Source organism: Neophocaena asiaeorientalis, unplaced genomic scaffold (assembly GCF_003031525.2).
Source record: "Neophocaena asiaeorientalis asiaeorientalis breed wild unplaced genomic scaffold, Neophocaena_asiaeorientalis_V1.1 scaffold21, whole genome shotgun sequence".
NCBI classification, from domain to species: Eukaryota; Metazoa; Chordata; class Mammalia; order Artiodactyla; family Phocoenidae; genus Neophocaena; species Neophocaena asiaeorientalis.
The window spans coordinates 2,185,489-2,210,548 of record NW_020174053.1 but is presented as its reverse complement, the minus strand read 5'-3'; the positions used below and the strand labels follow the sequence as shown (position 1 = coordinate 2,210,548).

Here is a 25,060-nt window from a genome sequence, read left to right as displayed (position 1 = left end):
TATTTTAGAACATGCTATCATAGAGACAGGCGAAGAATCAAGAGAAAGTGTTATGTGGGAATCCAGGACCAGAGAATGTTAAGACGGGTGGTCAGGAAGGTCAAATGCTATAGAAAAGTCAGGCTGAGGACTGGAAAACCCATTTCATTTACATTTAAGAGGCTTTGGTGACCTTTTTGAGAACTGATAGCATGCACGGTGGGGTGAAAAGTCAGATGGCAGTGAACTGAGAAGACCTCAGGAAGGAGGAAAACAGAAATGGTGAGAGGAGGAGAGAGGGTATTTGCTGGAGAGGAAGGTGGGAAGGAATGAGGGTTTTTTAGGATGAGAGGACATTTGCAGGCTGAGATGAGGGGTTAGTGAAGGAGAAACAGATACAAGGGGAGGAGCATGAATGAGGAGGGAAGAGGGCCACTTCCTCTGATGATGATGAGAGCCAGGAATAGGTACCTCTGTGGGGAGACGGGGAGGTGGGGAAGACGGCAGCTGAAGGAGCTCAAATCCAAATGCCCCTCTATCCATTATAAAGTAGGCAGGTCTACCTGTTGAGAGTGAAAGGGACAGGGAGAGTGACGGAGGCTTCAGGAAAGGGACCCTGTGGGAAGCTGGAAAGAGCTAAAGATTTCCTGGCAGCACCAAGGACTCAGCTGGGGCTGGAAATTATAATTTTGTAATTGAATCAATCCGCAAGGTTCTGTGTTTCCTCTAGAAGTGCTCAGCAGGCCTGGGCCCTGAGTAGCCCTGAGTGGAGGCTAATGTAGGACAAGAACTGGTCAGAGGAGAGGCAGAGATCACCAAGGCAAAGGAAGTGAGGATGGTGATGACAGTGTATTTGAAGGGATTGATCGTGGAATCTGCACCTGGGAGAAGAAACTAAATGAAAGCTGATAAACTGAGAAGATGGAGAAGAGTAAGGAGAAGAGAACTTGATGCGATTGAAAATAAGTTTCATGGGAATGGAGGAGTATGGAAATTGGGGCTTTGAGCACCGAGTGGAGTTTCAGAGTTCAAGATTTCAGGGGTAGGGCAATTCTGTGGAATAAGATGCAGGATGTGGCCTCAGTACGTGGCCTTAGTGAACTGGCAAAGAGGGGGAAAAATCATTGCAGTGGGGACGGTCAAGGAATTGCAAGGCTGGAGTGTCTTCATCATGGATCCTGAAGTCATTCCAGAAGAGTGGTAAATAGTAAAATGCTGAGGATATTTACTACTCTGCCCAGAGTCATGTGATTTTTAAAACTGATAAGCATGCCTTCAATGCAATCCTTGATAAAAGTTTTTAATTAAAGAAAGGCCTTTGTCATGTCACTACTATGTCTGCATATTGATCTTTTGAGTGGCATCTAACAAAGAAATCAGAGATTCACAACCATGTGGGGCTATTCTTGTCCACAGATTAAGAGTCCCATTGACTTCAGGTCTCTACCTCTCCCTTTAAATCTAATTTGGGATCTCAAAGATAGCGGAGTAGAGGGACATGCATTCACCCCTTCTTGCAAGAGCACTGGAATCACAACTGCTGAGCAACCATCGATGGAAAAACACTGGAACCTACAAAAAGGATACCCTACATCCAAAGACAAAGTAGAGGCCACAGTGAGATGGTAGGAGGGGTGCAATCGCAATAGAATCAAACCCCATACCTGCTGGATGGGCAACACACAGACTGGAAAGCAATTATACCACAGACGTTCTCCCACTGAGTGAAGGTTCTGAGCCCTGCGTTGGACTTCCCAGCCTGGGAGTCCAGCAATAGGAGGAGGAGTCCACAGAAAGACCAGCTTTGAAGGCCAGGGGGATTTGATTGCAGGACTTCCACAGGAATGGGGAAAATAGAAACTCCACTCTTGGAGGGCACACACAAAGTCTTCTGCTCACCAGGACCCAGGGGAAAAAGCAGTGACCCCATAAGAGACTGGGCCAGACTACCTACTAGTATTGGAGGGTCTCTTGCAGAGGCAGGGGACAGCTGTGGCTCACTGTGGGGACAAAGACACTGGCAGCAGCAGGTCTGGGAAGTACTCATTGGTGTGAGCCCTCCTGGAGGCCGCCATTAGCCAAGAGAATTCAGCACCACCAGACCGGCTTTGCAACAAATGCTAAAGGAACTCCTCTAGTCGGGGCAGAGACCAGAAACTTAAAATAACCTTGTACACATATAGACTGCTATATCAAAACATCATGGGAACAGCAAGCCCAAAAACTACAATAGATAGACACACACAGAAGAAAAAGCAACCCAAACACAACACTAAAGATGGTCATCAAACCAGAAAAGAAGAGAACAAAAGAGGAAGAGAAGAAAAAAGACTTACAAAACAAACCTAAAAAAATTAAGAAAATGGCAATAAGAACATACATATCAATAATTACCTTAAATGTAAATGAATTAAGGGGCTTCCCTGGTGGCACAGTGGTTAAGAATCCACCTGCCAATGAAGGGGGTGTGGGTTCAAGCCCTGGTCTGGGAAGATCCCACATGCCGCAGAGCAACTAATCCCATGCACCACAACTACTGAGCCTGTGCTCTACAGCCCACAAGCCACAACTACTGAGTCTGTGCACCACAACTACTGGAGCCCGTTTGCTCTAGGGCCTGTGTGCCACAACTACTGAGCCCATGTGCTGCAACTACTGAAGCCCGCAAGGCTACAGCCCATGCTCCGCAACAAGAGAAGCCACTGCAATGAGAAGCCCGTGCACCACAACAAAGAGTAGCCCCCACTCGCCGCAAATAGAGAAAGCCCTCACACAACAATGAAGACCCAACACAGCCAAAAATAAATAAAATTTTTTTAAAATGTAAATGAATTAAATGCTCCAACCAATCCTGCAGTACTAAGAGGGAAGTTTATAGCAATACAATCTTACCTCAAGAAACAAGAAAAATCCCAGATAAACAACCTAAACTTACATCTAAAGGAACTAGAGAAAGAAGAACAAACAAAACCTAAGTTCGTAGAAGGAAAGAAATCATAAAGATCAGAACAGAAATAAATGAAATAAAAATGAAGAAAACAATAGCAAAGATCAATGAAACTAAAAGCTTGTACTTTGAAAAGATGAACAAAATTGATAAACCTTTAGCCAGACTCATCAAGAAAAAAGCGAGGGGACTCAAATCAATAAAATTAGAAAAGGAAAAGTTAACAACTGACACCACAGAAATACAAAGGATCATAAGAAACTACTACAAACAACTGTATACCAATAAATGGACAACCTGGAAGAAATTGACAAATTCTTAGAAAGGTACATTATCCCAAGACTGAACCAGGAAGAAACAGAAAATATGAACAGGCCAATTACAAGCACTGAAGTTGAAATTGTGATTTAAAAACTCCCAACAAACAAAGGTCGAGACCTGATGGCTTCAGAAGTTCTATCAAACATTTAGAGAAGAGCTAACACCTATCTTTCTGAAACAAAAAATTTCAGAGGAAGGAGAGTTCCCAAACTCATTCTATGAGTCTACCATCACCCTGATACCAAAACCAGACAAAGATACCACAAAACAGACAAAGATATCACTGATGAACATAAGACGCAAAAATCCTCAACAAAATACTAGCAAACAGAATCCAACAACACATTAAAAGGATCATAGACCATGATCAAGTGGGATTTATCCCAAGGATGCAAGGATTTTTCAGTATACACAAATCAGTCAATATGATACTCCACATCAAGAAACTGAAGAATAAAAACCATATGATCATTTCAATAGATTCAGGAAAAGCTTTTGACAAAATTCAGCACCGATTTATGATAAAAACTCTTCACAAAGTGGGCATAAAGGGAACATACCTCAACATAATAATGGCCATATACAAAAAACCTACAACTAACATCATACTCAATGGTGAAAAGCTGAAGGCATTTCCTCTAATATCAGGAACAAAACAACGATGTCCACTCTCGCCACTTTTATTCAACATAGTTTTGGAAGTGCTAGCCACGGCAATCAGAGAAGAAAAAGAAATAAAAGGAATCCAAATTGCAAAAGAAGAAGTTAAACTGTCACTGTTTGCACATGACATGATACTATACATAGAAAATCCTAAATATGTCACCAGAAAAATACTAGAGCTCATCAATGAATTTGGTAAAGTTGCAGGTTATAAAATTAATACACAGAAATCTCTTGCATTTCTATACACTAACAATAAAAGACCAGAAAGAGAAATTAAGGAAACAATCCTATTTACCATTGCATCAAAAAGAATAAAATACCTAGATATAAGTCTACCTAAGGAGGCAAAAGACCTGTACTCTGAAAACTATAAGACACTGATGAAAGAAATCAAAGATGACACAAACAGGTGGAAAGATATACCATGTTCTTGGATTAGAAGAATCAATACTGTGAAAATGACTATACTACTCAAGGCAATCTACAGATTCAATGCAATCCCTATCAAATTACCAATAGCATTTTTCACAGAACTAGAACAAAAAATCTTAAAATTTGTATGGAGACACAAAACACCCTGAATAGCCAAAGCAATCTTGAGAAAGAAAAATGGAGCTGGAGAAATCAGGCTTCCTGGCTTCAGACTATACTGCAAAGCTATAGTCATCAAAACAGTACAGTACTGGCACAAAAATAGAAATATAGATCAATGGAACAGGATAGAAAGCCCAGAAATAAATCCACTCACCTATGGTCAATTAATCTACAACAAAGGAGGCAAGACTATACAATCCTGGAAAGATAATCTCTTCAACAAATGGTGCTGGGAAAACTGGACAGCTATATGTAAAAAAATGAAATTAGAACATTCTTTAACACCATACACAAAAATAAGCTCAAAATGGATTAAAGACCCAAATGCGAGACTGGACACTATAAAACTCTTAGAGGAAAACACAGGCAGAACACTCTCTGACATAAATCACAGCAATATTTTTTTTCGATCCATCTTCCAGAGTAATAGAAATAAAAACAAAAATAAACAAATAGGACCTAATTAAACTCAAACGTTTTTGCACAGCAAAGGAAACCATAAACAAAACAAAAGGACAACCCACAGATTGGGAGAAAATATTTGCAAATGATGTGCTCAACAAGGGATTAGTCCCCAAATTTTACAAACAGCTCATGCAGCTTATATCATCAAAACAAATAACCCAGTCAAAAAATGTGCAGAAGACCTAAATAGACTTTTCTCCAAAGAAGACATATAGATAGCCAAAAGGCACATGAAAAAATGTTCAACATCACTAATTATTAGAGAAATGCAAATAAAAACTACACTGAGATATCACCTCACACCAGTCAAAATGGCTATCATCAAAAAGACTACAAACAGGGCTTCCCTGGTGGCGCAGTGGTTGAGAGTCCGCCTGCCGATGCAGGGGACACGGGTTCGTGCCCTGGTCCGGGAAGATCCCACATGCCGTAGAGCGGCTGGGCCCATGAGCCATGGCCGCTGAGCCTGCGCGTCTGGAGCCTGGGCTCCGCAGCGGGAGAGGCTGCAGCGGTGGGAGGCACACGTACCGCAAAAAAAAAAAAAAAAGACTACAAACAATAAATGCTGGAGAGGATATAGAGAAAAGGGAAACTTCCTACACTGTAGGTGGGAATATAAATTGGTACAGCCACTATTGAGAACCGTATGGAGGCTCCTTAAAAAACTAAAAATAGAGCTACTATTTGATCTTGCAATACCACTTGGGGGAGGCCCCCGTACCGCAAAAAAAAAAAAAAAAAGACTACAAACAATAAATGCTGGAGAGGATATAGAGAAAAGGGAAACTTCCTACACTGTAGGTGGGAATATAAATTGGTACAGCCACTATTGAGAACCGTATGGAGGCTCCTTAAAAAACTAAAAATAGAGCTACTATTTGATCTTGCAATACCACTCCTGGGCATATATCTGGAGAAAAACATGGTCCAAAAGGATACATGCACTCCAATGTTCATTGCAGCACTGTTTACAATAGCCAAGATATGGAGGCAACCTAAATGTCCATCGACAGAGGAATGAATAGAGAAGAGGTGGTACATACATACAATGGGATATTATTCAGCCATTAAAAAGAATGAAATAATGCCATTTGCAGCAACGTGGACAGACCTAGAGATTGTCATACTGAGTGAAGTAAGTCAGACAGAGAAAGAGAAACATTGTATGATATCATTTATATGCGGAATCTAAAAACAAATGAACTTTTTGAGAAAACAGAAAGAGACTCACAGATTTAGAGAACGAACTTATAGTTACCAGGGGGGAAGGGTGGGCAAGAGGGGCAGTTAGGGAGTTTGGGATTGACACGTACACACTGCTATATTTAAAATGGATAACCAACAAGGATTTACTGTATAGCACAGGGAACTATCCTCAATATTATGCAACAACCTAAATGGGAAAAGAATTTGAAAAAGAATAGATACATGTATACGTATAACTGAATCACTTTGCTGTATACCTGAAACTATCACTATCACAAAGTTGTTAATCAACTACTTTCCAATATAAAATAAAAAGTTAAAGAAATGCCTCCCAAAGTGTTTGCAAGTGAATTCTATTGAAAAGGCATGAAAGATATGAATGAGACTTAGGGGTCCACAAAAGAGAAAGTTGTATATTATGATAACAAAAATAACTGATGATGCCTCTTAGAAATAAAAAAGAAAAGTCTCCCATGAAAATAAATAAGTAAATCTAAGTTGGGAGCCAAACCACTAAACTAAGCCTCAATTTGTTTTCTCTTCAACTTGAAGATACCTGTACTTCTCACCCAAGAGGCAGGCAAGACCTTGTTCTTGCTATAAATGCCTACTGCTGGCTCTGAAAACAAATTGATTTGAAGGACAAAGTAGACACTTATGAGGACCAACCACACCACCCATTTTCCTTCCCCCACAAAGATCTTTATATTAAAAGAGGCCTGTGGTGCAATCCCAGGCCCTGAGTAGCTCTGCTGCTTAGCTTTACAATTGACTAAAGCTGCTCCTGTAGCAGATGAAATACCATGTGCTTTTTGTAAGAGGCTGTTACCCTCTGGGCAGTGGACTAGTAGTTTTATTTTTCTTTTCCTCCTCCTCTTCCTTTTTGCTTCTTAATCTTTTTTCAAATTATAACTTTCATGAAATCCAGATAAAAATAGGGAAAAGTAGAGCTTCTCTGTTAGGGCTAAGGGTGGGTGTCCATAGGTCAGTTCAGTCATTTTCTTTTTTTCTACCTCCAAATCAGTCCCCTGCCTTCCCAGTCCCCCAGCCATTACCCTAAGCATTTAAAGTAACATCTTAAGGGCTTCTTGCAGCAGCTGGTTGGGGAGGGGTAGGGCAGTGGAAGAACATTGCATTTTGTTTCCTTCTAGCGGTGGCATTTTAAAAGTCTAATATTCAGTAAAGACAAGATGCAACAGGTTCAGCAAATTAAAATATCTGGGTTATTAAGAAATATATCTTAAACATCCCCCTAATTCTTGATATGTTTCTAACAACAGCTGGAGAAACACAACAGGACCGTAATCAGATCCCCACTAGGCCCATAGGAATGATACAACTAATAGAAGGTACAATTAAGTGGTTTCTGGGAGCTTGGGGAAGGGGAGCATGGGGAATTACTGTTTAATGGGTACAGAGTTTCAGTTTTGCAAGATGAAAAGTAGATGGACGGTGGTGATGATAGCACAGTAGTGTGAATGTACTTAATGCTAATGAATGTACGCTCAAAAATAGTTGGCAAATTTTAGATGGAAAATTTTATGTAATGTGTATTTTATCATATTTTTTTAAAGGGCAGTGATTTCTGGAATATCATCCAGCCATTAAAAGTAATAGTCATTCAGATTTTGTAGCAACACAGATAAAAAGGCTTATGACAGTATGAAATTTTTTTAAATGAGGGCAAACAAACTCAGTTAATATCTAAAATATATAAAGAACTCATACACTCAATAGCAAAAAAACATAAACCTGGTTTTAAAATGGGCTGAAGATCTGTATAGACATTTTCCAAAAAAAGACATACAGATTGTCAACAGGTACATGAACATATGCTCAACATCACTAGTCATCAGGCATATGCAAATCAAAACCACAATGACATACCACCCTACACCTGTTAGAATGGCTATTATTGAAAAGACAAGAAATAACAAGTGTTGGGGAGGATGTGCAGAAAAGAAAACACTCACGCACTGTTGGTGAAAAAGTAAATTAGTACAGCCAGTAGATTAGTAATTAGTAGATTAGTAGATTTCTTCCTGACCATAGTGGTTTCTTCACATCACTTTATGCCCCTGTAGACACACAGAGAAATAATTCACTAAAGAGTTATTGGATTTTTTCAATTATTTACATATATTTATCGAGTGCTATTTAAGTACAGGGCACTATCCTAGATATTGGGGATATGGGTTTAACAAGAAAACATCCCCACCGTCATGGGACTGCCATCTAGTGAGGAAACACAGCTAATAAATAAATAAACAAACAAAAATATACTGGATATTGATAATGCAGAGAATTAAAATAGGTAATATAAAAAATAGTAGCATTTTTAGATTGGGAGATCAGGGAAGGCTCAAAGGATGTGAAATTTGAGCTCACATCTGAATGACAAGAATCAGACTTGGGAAGAGAGATGAGCAAGCCAATGCCAAGACCCTGAGCAAAAATAAACATGCCTGGTTTGAGGAACTGAAAGAGCCATTGTGTCTGGGGAGTACTGGGTAAGGGAGTGGTATGAGGTGAAGACATTGCCCCTTCCTTCAGGAACTTGTGATGAAATAGAGCTTGCTAGTCCTATAGATAGTTCCTGACACTTCTCTTTTAGCATAAACTTTCAGATGACTTAAAATTTACAATATTCTGCAAAGCAGAAAAGTCAAAACTTTTAAAAAAGAATTAAATCTCCATTTTTTTTCTGTAGACTATAGTTTCCTCATCTGTAATCAAAGGGAGTGCATGGCAATGTTAGCCTCAGAGAGGAAGCAGATATTAATGCATATTCCATAGAACCAGTCCATGCTAAGAAATCCAAATTGTTCTCCAAAATCAAGGCTTACTTATCCTTCCCGTACTCGAACTTCCCAGGTCCAATTCGAAGCAGACAGCCATTGAGCCACTTAGGAAAATGTCCCCGGACTCGAGCAGAGATGATCTGCGGAGTCTCCTCCACCGTGGTTAAAAGTGGTGCAATACACGGAAGGCTCTTCCGCTTACTGAAAATCACTTTTTTCTGATGAGTATTTTCCATGTACTTCTTCAACACTGTGAAGAGGAAATCAAAAGCACAAAAATTTTACCAATCTTCTATGAACATTCCTGTTTCTCCATAGACAATAATCTCATCTACTGGTAAGAGAAGTATAAACCTAACACCAAATATAGTCCCCAAATTCCTCTCCTTCCTCATTCTCAGACCACCAACTCTTTGGTTCTCCATTTTTGAACCACAATAATCCTTTTTGTGCTCTTGCAGTACAAATCTGCCTAAGAATTAACTCAGGACTTTAGTTACCACTATTGTCATTTCTCATAGTTGAACAACGCTGGTCTTTTCACAACACTGAATCTACATGCTAAGCGCAGATTACTAATAGCTACACATCATTGTTATAATAAAAAATACCCACCATTCAATATTATCATAATTACATTGACCTCAGTACTTTAGGTACACCAGAATGTGATCCCAAAGATTTCATAGTGATTTATGAGAATTTAATAGGATCTGCAATTTAATTTCTGCCATTTTTAAAAATTTTTATTTATTTTTGGCTGCGTTGGGTCTTCGTTGCTGCGCGGCTTTCTCTAGTTGTGGGTAGCGGGGACTACTCTTCGTTGCAGTGCGTGGGCTTCTCATTGCGGTGGCTTCTCTTGTTGCGGAGCACAGGCACTATGCGCGTGGGCTTCAGTAGTTGTGGCACGTGGGTTCAGTAGTTGTGGCGCTCGGGCTTAGTTGCTCCACGGCATGTGGGATCTTCCCGGACCAGGGCTCAAATCCATGTCCCCTGCATCGGCAGGCGGATTCTTAACCACTGCGCCACCAGGGGAGCCCCTAATTTCTGCTATTTTAATGGTACACACATGAATGAACATGGCATTTTCTAGGAAAAAGGTATCATAAATTAAATTATGCAGTGAAACCTGGTCTGAAATTACCTGAAATTCAAAAGCCACAAAAAAGTCATTATTTTATAATAGAGCTGAAAATTATCCCTTTATTTCATATTTATTCAGTGTTCACAGGCAGTATTTCCTAACACAGAGGGGTGGTCAAGTACATAATTAATTAGATACTACAAAATATAGTATTTTATTTTATTTCATAAAACTTTAACAGTGATGAAGTCTAAACTAGAAAACCTAACTAAAACATAGGGACACTATTGTTTTAGCAGAACATTTTATAATATTGTATCTATTATCCCACTTCTTTCAACTCTTTCAAAAATTGAGTTTAGAACACTTGAGTCCTTCTACTTTCCTATAAGTAACAATTTGGTCAAACCCAACTATTTCCTGATTTCCCAAAGAAAATTCACTTTCACCCTGAATGTCCTTCCCACTAATCTATCCCTAAGGAAATTTTATCTATTGTTCAAAGTCTATCTGAAATGCCATTTCCTTTAAGAAGCAGCATAGTGTAATACTTAAGAGTGTGGGCCCAGGCTCTGACTGGCTCTAGAATGCTTGGGTTCAAATCTTGGCCTCCCATTTTCCAAATAATTATCCTTAAGGAAGACCACCTCTCTGTGCTGCTTCCTCCTCCTAAGATGGGAATAATAATAATCCTTATTGCTCCTAAGGCTATAAATAATAAACAGGTTAGGTTATAATAAGTTTTTAGAACATAGTAAATACTCAAACAATTTTTTGAGTCTTTTTTTATAAATTTTTTTTTTAATTTATTTTTGACTGCATTGGGTCTTCGTTGCTGCATGCAGGCTTTCTCTAGTTGCGGTGAGCAGGGGCTACTCTTCATTGCAGTGCATGGGCTTCTCATTGCGGTGGCTTCTCTTGTTGCGGAGCACAGGCTCTAGGCACCTGGGTTTCAGTAATTGTGGCACAGGGGCTCAGTAGTTGTGGCTTGCAGGCTCTAGAGCACAAGCTCAGTAGTTGTGACGCACGGGCTTAGTTGTTCCATGGCATGTGGGATCTTCCCAGACCAGGCATCGAACCTGTGTCCCCTGCATTGGCAGGCGGATTCCCAACCACTTCGCCACCAGGGAAGTCCCTCAAACAATGTTACCTATTATTATTTATGTAGCTTTCAATGACCAATCAACAAGATGTAATATCTTCTTTCTTTGAATTATTTATTCATTCAACAAAGTGATAGGCACTGCTGAGGGATAAAAATTGTTAGAACTCAGATGTAAAGGAACTCACTGCCTAGGAAACAGACATATAAGTAGATCATTTATACTGTAGTCAGCGTTTTGTTTGAGCATTATTTCTCAAGGTCTGGCCTGGGGTCTACTTGTAACAGAAATACCTGGTGTTATTGCTAATGAGCAGATTCATGGACCCCACTCTGGACCTAAGAAATCAGAATCTCTGAGGTAGGGCAAGCAGGTATTCTTAGGCATACTACAAAATTTGAGAACCACCAAGATGAGAGGTATAAAGAGGATGCTTTGAAAACTTAGAAAAGGAAACCCTCTGGTATTTATCTTACTACTTTTGTTATTATTATGCATATTTATCTTATTTTCACTCTTAGATTAAAATAAGTTCCCTGAGGTCACATCTTTTACTCCTCTTACTTAAGTAGAAGTAAACTGAATACCCTGATTGGGTATTTGTCTTAATAGAGATTCATGAACTTAAAACATTTTACATTTTAGAAAACATTTACATGTTTATATGTTCTGTACTCCATAGCATCCTGGTGGCAGTTTATTATATATTCTTCATATTTCCCATAGTGCTTGATATTGTAGGCAACAGCTCCTTAAACCCCTTTCTATTCTTAGCTTCTGAGACATTGCACTTTTCTAACTTTCCTGCTTCCTCTGTTTGCTTTATGCCAGCTTCCTACTTACTAGCTAGCAACCTTGGGCAAGTTACTAATCACTCTGAGCCTCAGATTTTTCAATGATAAAATGTGGATAATGAGAATAAAAGGCAGATAAAACTTCCTGTTCAAGTCCATCATCATAATTAAATATAATAATAATAGATAATTTCCAAAAGGTAATTCCCTTTATTGGTTCCTCTTCTTATCACCTCATGAATGTGTTCCTAAAGTCTGACCTTGGACCTTTACTCTTTAACCTCAGCACTCTCCCTTGGTAATCTCATCTAGTCCCTTATTTTCACCAATTACTTCTTGCAGGTGACTCTCAACATGTCAAAAGAGAATTTTTCATTTTCCCCCTTCCAAATCAATTTTCCCACCTGCTAAATAACATAGCTTCAAAATCTCTGTGGGCCTTGAATTTGTCTTCCTTCACTGTCCCCCTAACATTCAGTAAGTGGTTAAATTCTGCTGATTATACCCACACAAGGCCAGGAAGAGGACAAGGGGATGATATAGGGTAGCCATTATATATTACTAGGGCTCAGAAGTTTGCAAGGGTGCCTGGGACAAATCCTTTGTAAAGACTTTTACCAGTCCACCTCTCCTGGGTAGCTCCCCCAATTTTTCTTGCACCCTGAACCTGTTCTCATAAGCACTGATGCTTCATATTCTCTTGCCTAGCAGTAACTTCCTTTCTACTGTCATAATTTAGGTCCTCACAACCTCTTAGATGGATATTATCACAGCCTCTTAATTGAAACTAGATAGGGAAGCTATCATCTATGTCAGAGCTTCCTAATTGGTGGGCCTCTTGATCCCCTTAGTACTTAGGATGGCTGAGGCCCCATGTCAATCACCTCCAGCTGTACACAGCTCATGGGCTTCCAGATCTCATCCAATTTACTCCACTATGCAGTAAAAATATTATCATTTTCTATGTGAGCTATAACATAAAAGCATTAGGGAGCACTGCTACTGAATTCATCTTCTAAGCACAGATTTGATTGTGTTGTATATTCCTCTATAAAACCTTAACTAATGACTCCTCACTGTCTACCAAATAAGGTCTGAACTACTTGGCCAGGCATTGATGAAGGCACTGTACAGTCTCACACCAACCTACCTGTCCAGTAATGCCTCTCACTAATACCTTCTCCTCCAGCCAAACTGGACCACTCTCCAGTCTCTTCTCATCATTATCGTATACCTGTCTTCACCTAGGGTATTTCTCATCTACTTAAGGTGGTGCATCCTTCAAGATGCAGTGCCCATGTCACCAGCTTCATAAACACAATATTCCCATTTCATAGAGTAAGAACTGATTCTCCTTAGTCTGAAATCACACAGCATGTTTTAGCTCTCTTACGGCATTTGTCTTACTCCACCTAGTGTGATAAAGATGAATATAGTTTATGACTTCTACTACCAGTACTCCTTGAGTACAGGGTCTTGTTTTTGTCTCCACCCCATTACCTAACACATTGCCTTACATAGAGCAAGCACTACATTACTGAATTAATTTATTTTTTTATTTTTCATTTTTTTGCAGCCCTGAAATTGAGCATTTATTCTTAAATCAGATGCAGCATATTTTTTATAAGATATATTTTATATACTGCCCCTTTCTCAGAAGAAAGCAGCAAGACTCAGCAATTAATTATCCAAACCTAATGAGGGAAACGTTCACAAGTGACTGCAGCCTGATATTTATCAGAAAGATATAAGAGCCTGGGCGGTTGTTATTTTCCCTCTTCAGGTGCCATCCCCCCATAAAGCAGGTTTCAAGAACAATGGGAATGTGTGGTTGAAGGACAATGAGGTTTTCTCGTTTGTTTTGTTTTGTTTTTGAATCTTATTTATTTTTTATACAGCAGGTTCTTATTAGTTATCCATTTTATACATATTAGTGTATATATGTCAATCCCAATCTCCCAGTTCGTCACACCATCACCACCACCCCCGAATTAAATAACTTTAAAGTTTTTAGTGCATATCAGTATGATGTCTAATAGCTCTATATCAGCCAATTTCAAGAATAAAATCATGTAACAGTTAGTAGATACAACAGAAAGCTACAAAACAATAAACAGAGGTTTTAAGGCAGTCCCCCAGAATGCAAACAGAAGAACCAAACATTTACATTAGAACATGTAGCAGTGATTTTCAAATGAGAAAATTCTAAATAGTGAATATTCTTCCTATTGCAGATCCAAGAGAATTCCTAAACCCTGAATCCCACCCCTTTATGTTGTATAAAATATACGAACAGAAAGGCTGTTTCCCTGAAAACAAGTAAACAAATCCTGACTCAATCTCCTTTAACTCCCAGCTCTGCAGTGCTGCCGCCTGTATCTGCTCTACACAGATTGGAAAACTTCAGAAGCCCCTAGTATTCTTCAGGAAAGAGGCAGAGAGATCTAAGTTCAGGCTGGTAGAAAAAAGAGAAAGAGAACGAGGAAGGGGCAAATCCCCTACCTGGAATCCAGTGTACTACCACAGAAAGGAAACCAGTTACAATGGTAGAAAGATTGCTGACGAAACGTAGAAAGATTTGAAAAAACATCTTTGTATCGAGTTCAGTAGCAGCAGATCCTGTGATTCCCAAATCCTCACACCGACTGGCAGTGAAACGCTCACTTCCTGGGCTGTCCCTGGCTCACTGACAGAATAGAAGGGGGTGGGGATTAAAGGGCAGGACTTCAAAATGCCTGCAACCACTCTTAGTCTCATTTCCAGAACAAGTATCCCAACAACCTATCTATAGTAAGTTGCTGTTGGAAATACTGAAATTGGACCACCAATAGTGGTCTCCCTCCCTAAACTTTCCTCTTTCAAATCTGTCCTCACACTACAATTCAGCTGATCCAGGGGATCAATTTCATTACGCCACTCCTCTCCTCTGAATGATTCAGATCTCCTCTTCCTTTACAGAATAAAGTCCAAATTTAATCTGTCAACAAAGGACTTTACAATCTGGCCACAACCTACCTTTCATCCTTTGTCTCTCTGCCTTTCTAGCATCTCACCTTTCCTTTTCTATTCATTTAATTTGCAAAACATTCTCTAACAATCTAGTATGACTAAAGCCCTGTGAAGGTATACCCTTAAAAAACTAATAACCATAAATAATTTATTAATTTAACAAACATTTCTGAGCTCCAATGTATCAAATACTGTGCTACAAATTGAGAACAGATTCCGTCCTGCTCTCTAGCAGTTTAGATGATACACTATTCCCCTTTGTGAATTCTCAGCCCAGTAAAATGACTTACCACGCTTTTTTTTTCTGTGCCTCTGATCAAATTTTTCCCTGCCTGAAATATCCTCCCTCTTTCCTTTTCAAAAACCCATTTCAAAATCTACCTATCTGGGGCTTCCCTGGTTGTCTGACCCCCTTGAGAAAGCCTTCTAGTAACTTCCAGTAACTTCTAGTAACTCCTTTTAGGAGTGCCACAGAAATACTTTTAACATTGACACATCATGCCTTCCTAGCAAAGACACATAAGTGCATTTCAAGAAAAGAGTGGTTACACAGGGAGATCAGCTCGGTGCCTTGTGACCACCTAGAGGGGTGGGATAGGGAGGGTGGGAGGGAGACGCAGGAGGGAGGAGATATGAGGATATATGTATATGTATAGCTGATTCACTTTGTTATAAAGCAGAAACTAACACACCATCGTAAAGCAATTATGCTCCAATACAGATGTTAAAAAAAAAAGAGTGGTCAAACTTGTCAGAAGGGAGAACAGAGTATCTTAAACTATTCTATACTCCCCACAGTGTCTAGCAGATCATGATGTACAAAGAGACTCAATATATATTTTGATTTGTAATTAGTGAAGAATAATTTATAAACTTTATGAAATCTTATTGAAATGAGTGATAAGTATAAATCAAAGGGCAAATATATTCCTGCAATGCATATTTCCAGTTGTGAGGTAATTATTCTCATGTGGATGGTACCGAAGACATCCAATTTGATTAAAAAATAAGCATTAATTAGGCTTTCAGGAACTTTTTCCCCAGGAGGTACCTGTTCTGACCAGTAAACACACTGTGACTAAAATTCAGTTCCCAAGTCTTATACACACCCAATGAAATGATCAAATTTAACCTACACAGGGAAGAACCAGATGCTGAACAATGGTGACACTATCAAGATATAATATAATACGAAATCCACTCTGAAACAATGTTAGCCTTATCTTTCACATTAATAACAAATGCTTAGAAAAAAAAAACTCAAGAACATTTCTTAATGATGATAGGCCAGCAGAGTCATCTTCGTATTTAAACATTAAATAACTCTAAGGTAACAGAATAACTCAAAGTCCAGCTGATTTGTCATACCAACTCAGAGACAGTCTTCCTGTTGCACTCAGTATTTAAAAATCCCATTTCTATGGATGGACCTAGACTCTGTCATACAGAGTGAAGTAAGTCAGAAAGAGAAAAACAAATACCGTATGCTAACACATACACATGGAATCTAAAAAAAAAAAAATGGTTCTGAAGAACCTAGAGGCAGGACAGGAATAAAGACACAGATGTAGAGAACGGACTTGAGGACATGGGGAGGGGGAAGGGTAAGCTGGGACATAGTGAGAGAGTGGCATTGACAAATACACACTACCAAATGTAAAACAGATAGCTAGTGGGAAGCAGCCACATAGCACAGGGAGATCAGCTCGACACTCTGTGACCACTAGAGGGGTGGGATAGAGAGAGTGGGAAGGAGATGCAAGAGGTAGGGGATATGGGGATATATGTATATGTATAGATGATTCACTTTGTTATACAACAGAAATTAACACAACAATGTAAATCAATTATACTCCAATAAAGATGTTTAAAAAATTTTTTTTAATAAAAAATTTTTAAAATCGCATTTCTAATCTTCATTGACCTCCAACCTATCCTGTGACGTTAACATATCCCTCTACAAACCAAGTAATTTTTTCCACTTAATAACCAATACTTTTAGTAAATATTCTTTTATTTCACTGTTTTCAGTGCTTTCTTGTATGAATATTTATTATATGTGGTATATATGCCTTAAAATAGTAATTTGATGAAATGAGATTTTAACATTTAGAAGGCAGCAAGGCAAACATGCTGTCCACCTGAGGAATACCAAATTCCCTGTAGTACTGCCTGTAAATATGTCCAAATTTGTGATTGCTTATATAGGCAAAATATACAAATAATAGATCGAATTATCTATATGATTGAACAATTGGTGCTGTGATTTTTAAAAATTTGATCAATATAGCTATCACATGTAATTATATAACATTAAAAGTTTTCAATAAAATCATAGCAGTACCTTCCAACAAATGGAGGATTTTTTCAGCTAGATAAATAGTAGAGATTTCCTAGTCTGAATTCAATTTCTGCATTATAATAGGATTGAAATGACTCACTGAGATTGAATTGTTTAAACAATCTCTTTACTTCTGGGCCACTAATCTTTATCCTATACCACACAGCTAGCTGCTAAGGCTTCTAAATATACTTCATTAACTGTACCATTGATATGGCTGACGTGTAAAAAAGTCAATTCATATAAAGTTCTGGTTAGTAATTTCTGGTTTTTATTTTACCACAAGACAATAATTTTAAACCAAATTTTTATTAGCAATGTATAATAATAATAGTGAAAAGAATCAAATGGTAATATTAAATAGCAATAGCACGGTTTAACTACATATTGAGAAACTGGACAAATTACTTTTGGGTTTTAATTTTTTTCAATGCTGTCCATGGAAAACATCTTAAAACTATCTCCAAAGCTATCTATCTGCTATTTAAACAAAATATTCTAAAAGAAAAGGTGCAATATTGTTAAATATTATCAAATCAACTCACTGAGTCTTAGAAATTTAAGAAAGGTTAGGAGGTTTAAGAAAAAAAAAGAAGAGGCTCCATATACAATCTAAATAGTTTACACTTTTATAAAATATGACAAATATCTGACTCTCAAAAGAAAAGTTATGTATCATATTAATGTCCAGTTTAATGCCCCTTTTAAATCAAGAAAAGAAATTTAAGGAGTTTCCCCTTCTATATTTAAGGTATACATTTTCTTAACAACTGGAGAGCATTCAGAGCACAAATATCATTCTTTCATTACAACAATAATGGGCTTAAATTCTCAGCTTATTTTAAGTACACAATTTTATCTGTGTAGTGTGTTTGCAATCACCGTAAACCTCTGTCTCAGGAGCTCTCTTTTCTGTATTAGAAAGTTTTCAATATTATTGGCTTCTTTGAAGAGTCCATCTATCTCGTCAATATAAGATGCATCTACTGCTGCTCTCTCACTAATGGGGAAAAAAAGTTTTACATTAAACTAAATAGTCATAACATCTAAATACACTATCATAGTGACGTGTTCTATTATGCTATATTTGTTAGCTACTTCATTTAAATGGCTTTGTACATCAAAAAGCTTCATTAATTTACAAGCACTGCTCAGTAAAAGTTAAATTAGTTCCACAAATATTTTTGACTACTCAAAGTCCCTTCACACAGCAGAATGTGTATCTTACACATTATAATTCTAATACTAAACTATATACATTATCTTAACAGCCACACAAACCATTATTCAAATACAGTGACTGTCCAGTAGTTTTAAAAAACACCTTATAAAACATGATACTCTCAGGCCAATAGAATATTTAAATTCAGCCTTCAAATATATATTGATAATATTTAAACATTTCATAAATATATTTATCTTTAATATCACTCTATTATTATGGTTAACTTCACCAAATGGTATCTTTCTGAAAGTTTTTTCATAAAAATTTAAGTGTTTTATCATCTATTGATAATTAGAGAATAAAATATATCCAGCCTTGTTTCAGCTCTGAGAGTATCAAAAGATGTTTAGTAGAAACGGTAGTCTTTGAAAATAAACAACTAATCTATTATAAGAAACTGAGGTAGAATAAGAAATTTCAAAATTGTAATTACTAGATAGGTTTTGTAGCCCCTGCACTAAAACTTCCCATTACGGAGTTTCCAGAAGAAAACTTCTGTGTGTAAAATCAAGAGAATATACTGTAAGTACTTGCCTTAAGATCTTTGCATATGTAGACAACATTAGATTAATTTCCTTGCTCATATCTGTTCAAAAATAAATCACTAAGTTAACTATAATAAACTTTCCATATTACAATATCAATGTATAGAAATACAAGCACTTTATAGATCACCATTCAAGTCTTTCTCCAGGGCTTCATCTTTATAAAATAGTCCAGAGCTTTCAGAGAAAGAAGAATCTGATTTTCCAAGAGAGGACAGTTGTGGACTATCTGGCATTTGAGGCTAACAAAAGAAAGTAGAGAAAATATGTAAATTGCTAGCAAGATGCTTAAGATATATACATTCTGTTAAAAAAAAAAAAAAGCAAATAAAACTTCTTTCAGAAAAAAGCAAACATGCTGGAAATTATATACTCTTGTGTCCTGATTAGTTATTTGTAATTTTATTAACCAGGAAACTTTTAGGCCCAACTTTGTTCAACATAATAATTTTATTATGTGTTTAGACTTTAGTATTAATCCCCTGATGAAAAAGTTTCCTGTATCTTGAGCCAGCAGATGTTTTCCATAGCAAAAGAGCAAAACTTTCATTTGGATAACAGCCATATGTTTGCAAATTTTTGCAAGATAACATCATCTTTAAGGGAACAAATAATGTTCCAAATGTAAACAGATCAATTGGTGGGGTAGCAGTGAAGAAGAGCAGGATGCAGTGCTCTTTTTCAAAACTATCAGCAAGTATAGTACCTAGGTATCCTACTTAGATATCAAAATAATTATGTAAAGTCTTATGTATTATAAAGGCATGAACCCACTTCTATCTCTAGATCACAAATTACCACAAAGAAACCTCCCAATAGTTTCCTGGAGGCCTATACTTACTGAAAAGGCAGCTGGAGTCAACATAGCTCCTGCTGGGACAATCCCAGCTCTGGGAATATGAAGACATTAAATTCCATTTATCAGTAGAATTATCTTAAATGGAAAAAATTTGAGACGTATATAAAATAAAAGAGTAAGGCTCCACAAGCACAAAGATTACCTCCAACTCTCTTGGTCTCTTGCAGTTTCTAGAATCAGGTTTTACAAGGTAACTGGCCATATTCTGGAAGCAAGAGCTGCAAAGTTTAGAGCAATGTCAATTTTAGGTACAAACTCATGCTGCAGCTCTCTTGAATCCTTCCCTTTCTTTCCACTCCTCCTGCCACTGTTAGTTTGGGCTCTCATTATTTGTCACTTACCTAACCTACTCAAATTCTCCCTTCTCTGTTTCATTCTACCAACTGCTGTTTGGGCAGTCTTTCAAAACTCTGATTACTGCATTCCCTTAACTCAAAAAACCTTCCCTTGACTATTCATTGCTCCAGAATAAGCTCAAATTCTACGGTAGAGCATCCAAAGTCATATATCACCTGGGCCAACCTACCATCCCCTTGATTTTCTTCTACTCCCTCTATATGCAGTCAGCCAAGCCTGTCTCTTTGGCACTTTCTGCCTTGTCTCAGGATTCATTCTGGATTTTTCAGCCTTCACAAAATCTTAATGTTGAAACAAATCTTACAGTTCATCTAATTCAATCTCAATTTTACACATATGAAAACAGAGGCAGAGATAGTTGACCAAACTCAAACATGTAAAACTGGGCCAGACTAGAACCAAGATCTCTTCTAGTCTAAAAGAGACTTCTGTTTCCACTGTCCTATCTTACCTTCACATAGCATCAAAATTTACTTTTAAATTACTTTCCCATAAATTCTGAAGATAATTTCCCTGGGAATCTGAAAGATTAAGTTTAAACTTGAAAAATGTTGAAACCTAGAATGGTATAGTCTCTACACCCTAACAGATAAGGATCTCTGTCTACACTCAAGTTATCATTTACTTTGCTTGCTTTTTGAGAAACTCTGCTGACCTGGAAAATTGTAATGAATCTGTTTGCTTAGTCATGTATAATATTCATATATATGACAGAAACACAGCAACAACAAATAATAAAGATGTCTGTTTTGGGCTTCCCTGGTGGCTCAGTGGTTGACAGTCCGCCTGCCGATGCAGGAGACGCGGGTTCGTGCCCCGGTCCGGGAAGATCCCACATGCCGCGGAAAGGCTGGGCCCGTGAGCCATGGCCGCTGAGCCTGCGCGTCCGGAGCCTGTGCTCCGCAACGGGAGAGGCCACAACAGTGAGAGGCCCGCGTACCGCAAAAAAAAAAAAAAAGATGTCTGTTTAGTAAATTCCATATAGTGCTTCTACATTCCTGTCGGTACCATTCTAGTATATAAACTTAAGCGCTATAACGGTAAGACGCTGAAAATACTACACATGCACAGCGAGAACCACGAGATTGGTTCTCATCTCCCTTCCTCTTTTTCTCTTCCCTTTTCCTTTTACACTTCTTCTCGCCTCTCTCAAAGTAAAAGAACATGCTGTATGTCAAATCAAAACTCTTCTAATTAGGTAATTCTGCTTCTGTAAAAACAGATTATCTGTCATAGTTTAAGCCCTCAGCTGAATCAAGGCCTGGTCTAGAGGCTGGGCCTCCCCACCTGTGACAAATACCATTCACAGCCACTGACCCCAGCTGTGCAATCTGAGGCGTTGGTGCCTTCGTCATTACCAAGCACTACCCCCAGGCCTTGTGCAACCGTTTTCTCCTCACCTTCTCTTTCCTCCCACCGCCATCTCGGCCTACCAGGCCATCCCACCTATCTTGCTTCTCACTTCCCGCCGCGCCCCTCCTTTCTTCCCCACTAGCGTTTCAGCCCCACTAGAGACCCTCCGGGTAAGTGTCCACCCTCTCTCACTGCCTTGCTTCACACCCTGTCACACTCTCATCGGCACTCATCCCCACAGACCCTGCCCGAGAGCAGTCTGCGGCTCGGCGGCGTCGGGAACTTACTCGTCAGCCAAAGCACGGGAACGGGGAAGCCCGGCATACACGCGAGTGCGCAGGCTCGGGCAGGCGGATTTCCCAGCGTGCAGCGCGCAGATTACGTGAGGCGCCTGCACCGCCTCCCGCGCTGCCAAGGAGAGGGGTTTTTTTACCACCTTGCCTCTCGCTTTGGGGTCTCCGTGAAACAGGACTCGCCACCTCCGAGTTAGTGTCTGGGGAAGAAGGGAGAGATCTGAGACTGGTTTCTCAAGAAAGACCAAGGAAGAACTGCCAGAGGAAGGCTGGGTGTGTCCCAGCCTCTTGGAACCTCAGAAAAGGAACACGAAATAGTAGCACACCACCACCACTTTCCAAATAAAAGTTACATCCTGTCCCAGATGGTGGGTCTGCAGCAACGGTTTAAACCTGAGTTCCCCTGGCCCTCAAGCCGAGACTTTGTATCCAGAACCTCCGTTCCTTCACCTCTTTCTTTTTGGTGCAGCCAAACTTTCGGAATCACACCGGTTGAGAAAATTCCCTTCTTGATGTGTCAATAACTAATCAACTTCACTGGCAGCTTTGAAAAAAAAATTTTGTAACACACGTGGCTCACGTATTTGAAGTTTAGCCTTATGGGGAGCTTTAATGTGGTGACTCTGACCTGCAACTTGAAAGATAGACGTTCCACACTTAATGCTCCGTTAGTTGTGGAAGAAAATAAAAAGCATATCACCTCATAAAACAGAGGTCAGTAACACTTCCCATAAATTCCAGGTCCACAATCTTGCACCTTAGCAAATTATGTTTAACACATACATACTATTGTTTTTTCCATTTGGCTTATTTAACTGTTAGTTGTCAAGATGTAAGTATTGTGTGCATATGTTTATTTATTGGTTTGTGGAAAAGCCAATTGTTTCAAGTAAGCTCCTAGGAAAAAAGTACTTGGTTTAACTTGAGTTGGCATTATTGTGAAATGTAAGTCATTTAATAAAGATAGACTAATGGTTATGGTGCAGTTATTGATAGTCTTTAAAGGATTCTAATCACTATCTGAGGACTGATAGCAATCTGTATTGAAATGTTCCCTATTTGTGATAAAATGAAGGGAAAAGTAATGAGTTTTTCCTAAAGTTAATGCACTCACTTTAAAAGATTCTTTTATTCTGTTACTATGTCATAAATTTTTTGATGTTAACGTGTCCTCTCAAGAAACAAAAAATATAAAATTTTTTAGATTTTTAATGTCCTTACTTGGTAAAATGTAAAGTTATCCACTCAGTGTTTATCTCTTCTTCATTATTGTCATTGTTGTTGTTATTATTCTTAATGGTCCATCAAATCCAAAAGTCTGAGAAATACTGACCTAATTCCTCTCCCAGCCTTCACATTGTATGATATCTAAACAGGTTGTTATCTAGTTGTTAAAATATTTCCAGGAAAAAATGATTCCACCTAATACATAAATGTTTACATCAGATTAAGAGAACAGCATAGACATTTTATTTTTTAAATCTTTTCTCCATTGTATAAGCTACATAAGTGAGAATAAGTGAGAGGGCACACGGGGTTATAGTTGTCTGGTGCTTTAGAATATTCAAAGAATGAGGACACGGGAAGGGGGAAGGGTGAACTGGGACAAAGTGAGAGAGCGGCATGGACATATATACACTACCAAATGTAAAATCGATAGCTAGTGGGAAGCAACCGCATACCACAGGGAGATCAGCTCGGTGCTTTGTGACCACCTAGAGGGGTGGGATAGGGAGGGTGGGAGGGAGACGCAAGAGGGAGGAGATATGGGGATATACGTATAGCTGATTCACTCTGTTATACAGCAGAAACTAGCACACTATTGTAAAGCAATTATACTCCAATAAAGATGTTAAAAATATATATATGCTCTTATTTAGGATCTCACAAAAAAAATATTCAAAGAGCTGTCATCATCTCATTTAATCTTCGCAAACAACCCTGTGAAGTAGGTAGGACATAGAGAAATTTGGGTTGCTCTATGTCAAAGGAAAAAATGTTTGTCCCAAAAGTAAGAAATGGGTGAATTATGCATTATATATCTTTATAGCTGGAGAGAAATAATTGGCAATGGACCATTTAAAATGAACTTGCTTAGTGTTCTACTTATTTAAATCACAGTTTACTTAATGCTTTTGTGTTAATTGGCCCGATTGGACAACACAGAGGATAAAAACTTATTTCAGTTTCAATCGTGTATAGTCTTATCATACACTTTTTTTATATATATAAATTTATTTATTTATCTATCTATCTATTTATTTATCTTTGGCTGCGTTGGGTCTTCATTGCCGTGCACGGGCTTTCTCTAGTTGCTGCGCTTCTTAAATGTGCTTTTTTTTTTTTCTTATAGTCACTGCACCAAGCACCTTCAGCCATCCTATCTTAGACTTCCTTTGTAATCACTGCTGTGGACATGATGTTTTATGACCTTATGAAATGAAAACTCTATCTTGTTAAAAACAAAAACAAGCAAATAAACAACGACAACAAAAACACCTCAACTAGCTGCTTATATAAGCATTTTGTTTCCTAACTCTAGAACCCCTCTGTTTCCATACAGTCTCTGTATTGGCAAAAAAACAAAAACAAACAAAAATCACCTTGTTAATTCCCTTGCTAGCAAGGTAATACAATTTAGCACATGTTCAAGAGAAAATGGTCTAAGAAACTTTGTTTCTGCTAGTTACTTTCAAAGCTGTGATAGTAACGCTCTGTTCTTTAAAAGTTTCATTTTAAGTGGTGTGATTACATTATAGGAATTATCTTGTAGGGCTGATTATTCAGCAGTGGTAGATGAGAGAAAAAAAATGTGCTGAAGTCTGAGTAGAAAGTTTCAAAAGAGAAAGATTAATTCGAGAAAAGATGCTTCTAATTGACCAAGCAGGTGCTTTTTTTTTAAGTGCTTGGATGTATTTCGGAAAGAGGTACAAGCTTTGAAGGGCCAGAACTGCAACAGAAGAAATGATTTCATTAAAACTGTGATTTTACGTTAAAAGAAATTCCCGTATTCTCTGACACTGTATTTCAGGTTCCATTGTCCTAGGAAAGAGCCCACGTTTAAGGCGGGTCTGAGGCGTGCCAGAACAGTCTCCTCCCTCCACCTTCTTCCTCCTTT

General features: G+C 38.4%; 1 protein-coding gene across 3 annotated transcripts in view; it reads right to left on the bottom strand.

Moving 5' to 3' along the window:
- Positions 1 to 20,122, bottom strand: part of BCO2 (beta-carotene oxygenase 2) — a 48,923-nt gene extending 28,801 nt beyond the window's left edge. The window contains exons 1-3 of one of the 3 annotated variants that reach the window (XM_024754271.1): positions 20,082 to 20,122; positions 19,211 to 19,322; positions 9,025 to 9,229 (exon numbers count right to left, since the gene is read on the bottom strand). In XM_024754271.1, coding sequence (XP_024610039.1) covers positions 9,025 to 9,229; positions 19,211 to 19,316 — 311 coding nt within the window. In that variant the 5' untranslated portion in view covers positions 19,317 to 19,322; positions 20,082 to 20,122. Of the gene's footprint in view, positions 1 to 8,151; positions 8,257 to 9,024; positions 9,230 to 14,462; positions 14,607 to 19,210; positions 19,323 to 20,081 lie in introns of those variants that run through there. The other 2 variants (XM_024754272.1, XM_024754273.1) reach the window with 2 other exon arrangements.
- Positions 20,123 to 25,060: the final 4,938 nt, after the last annotated feature.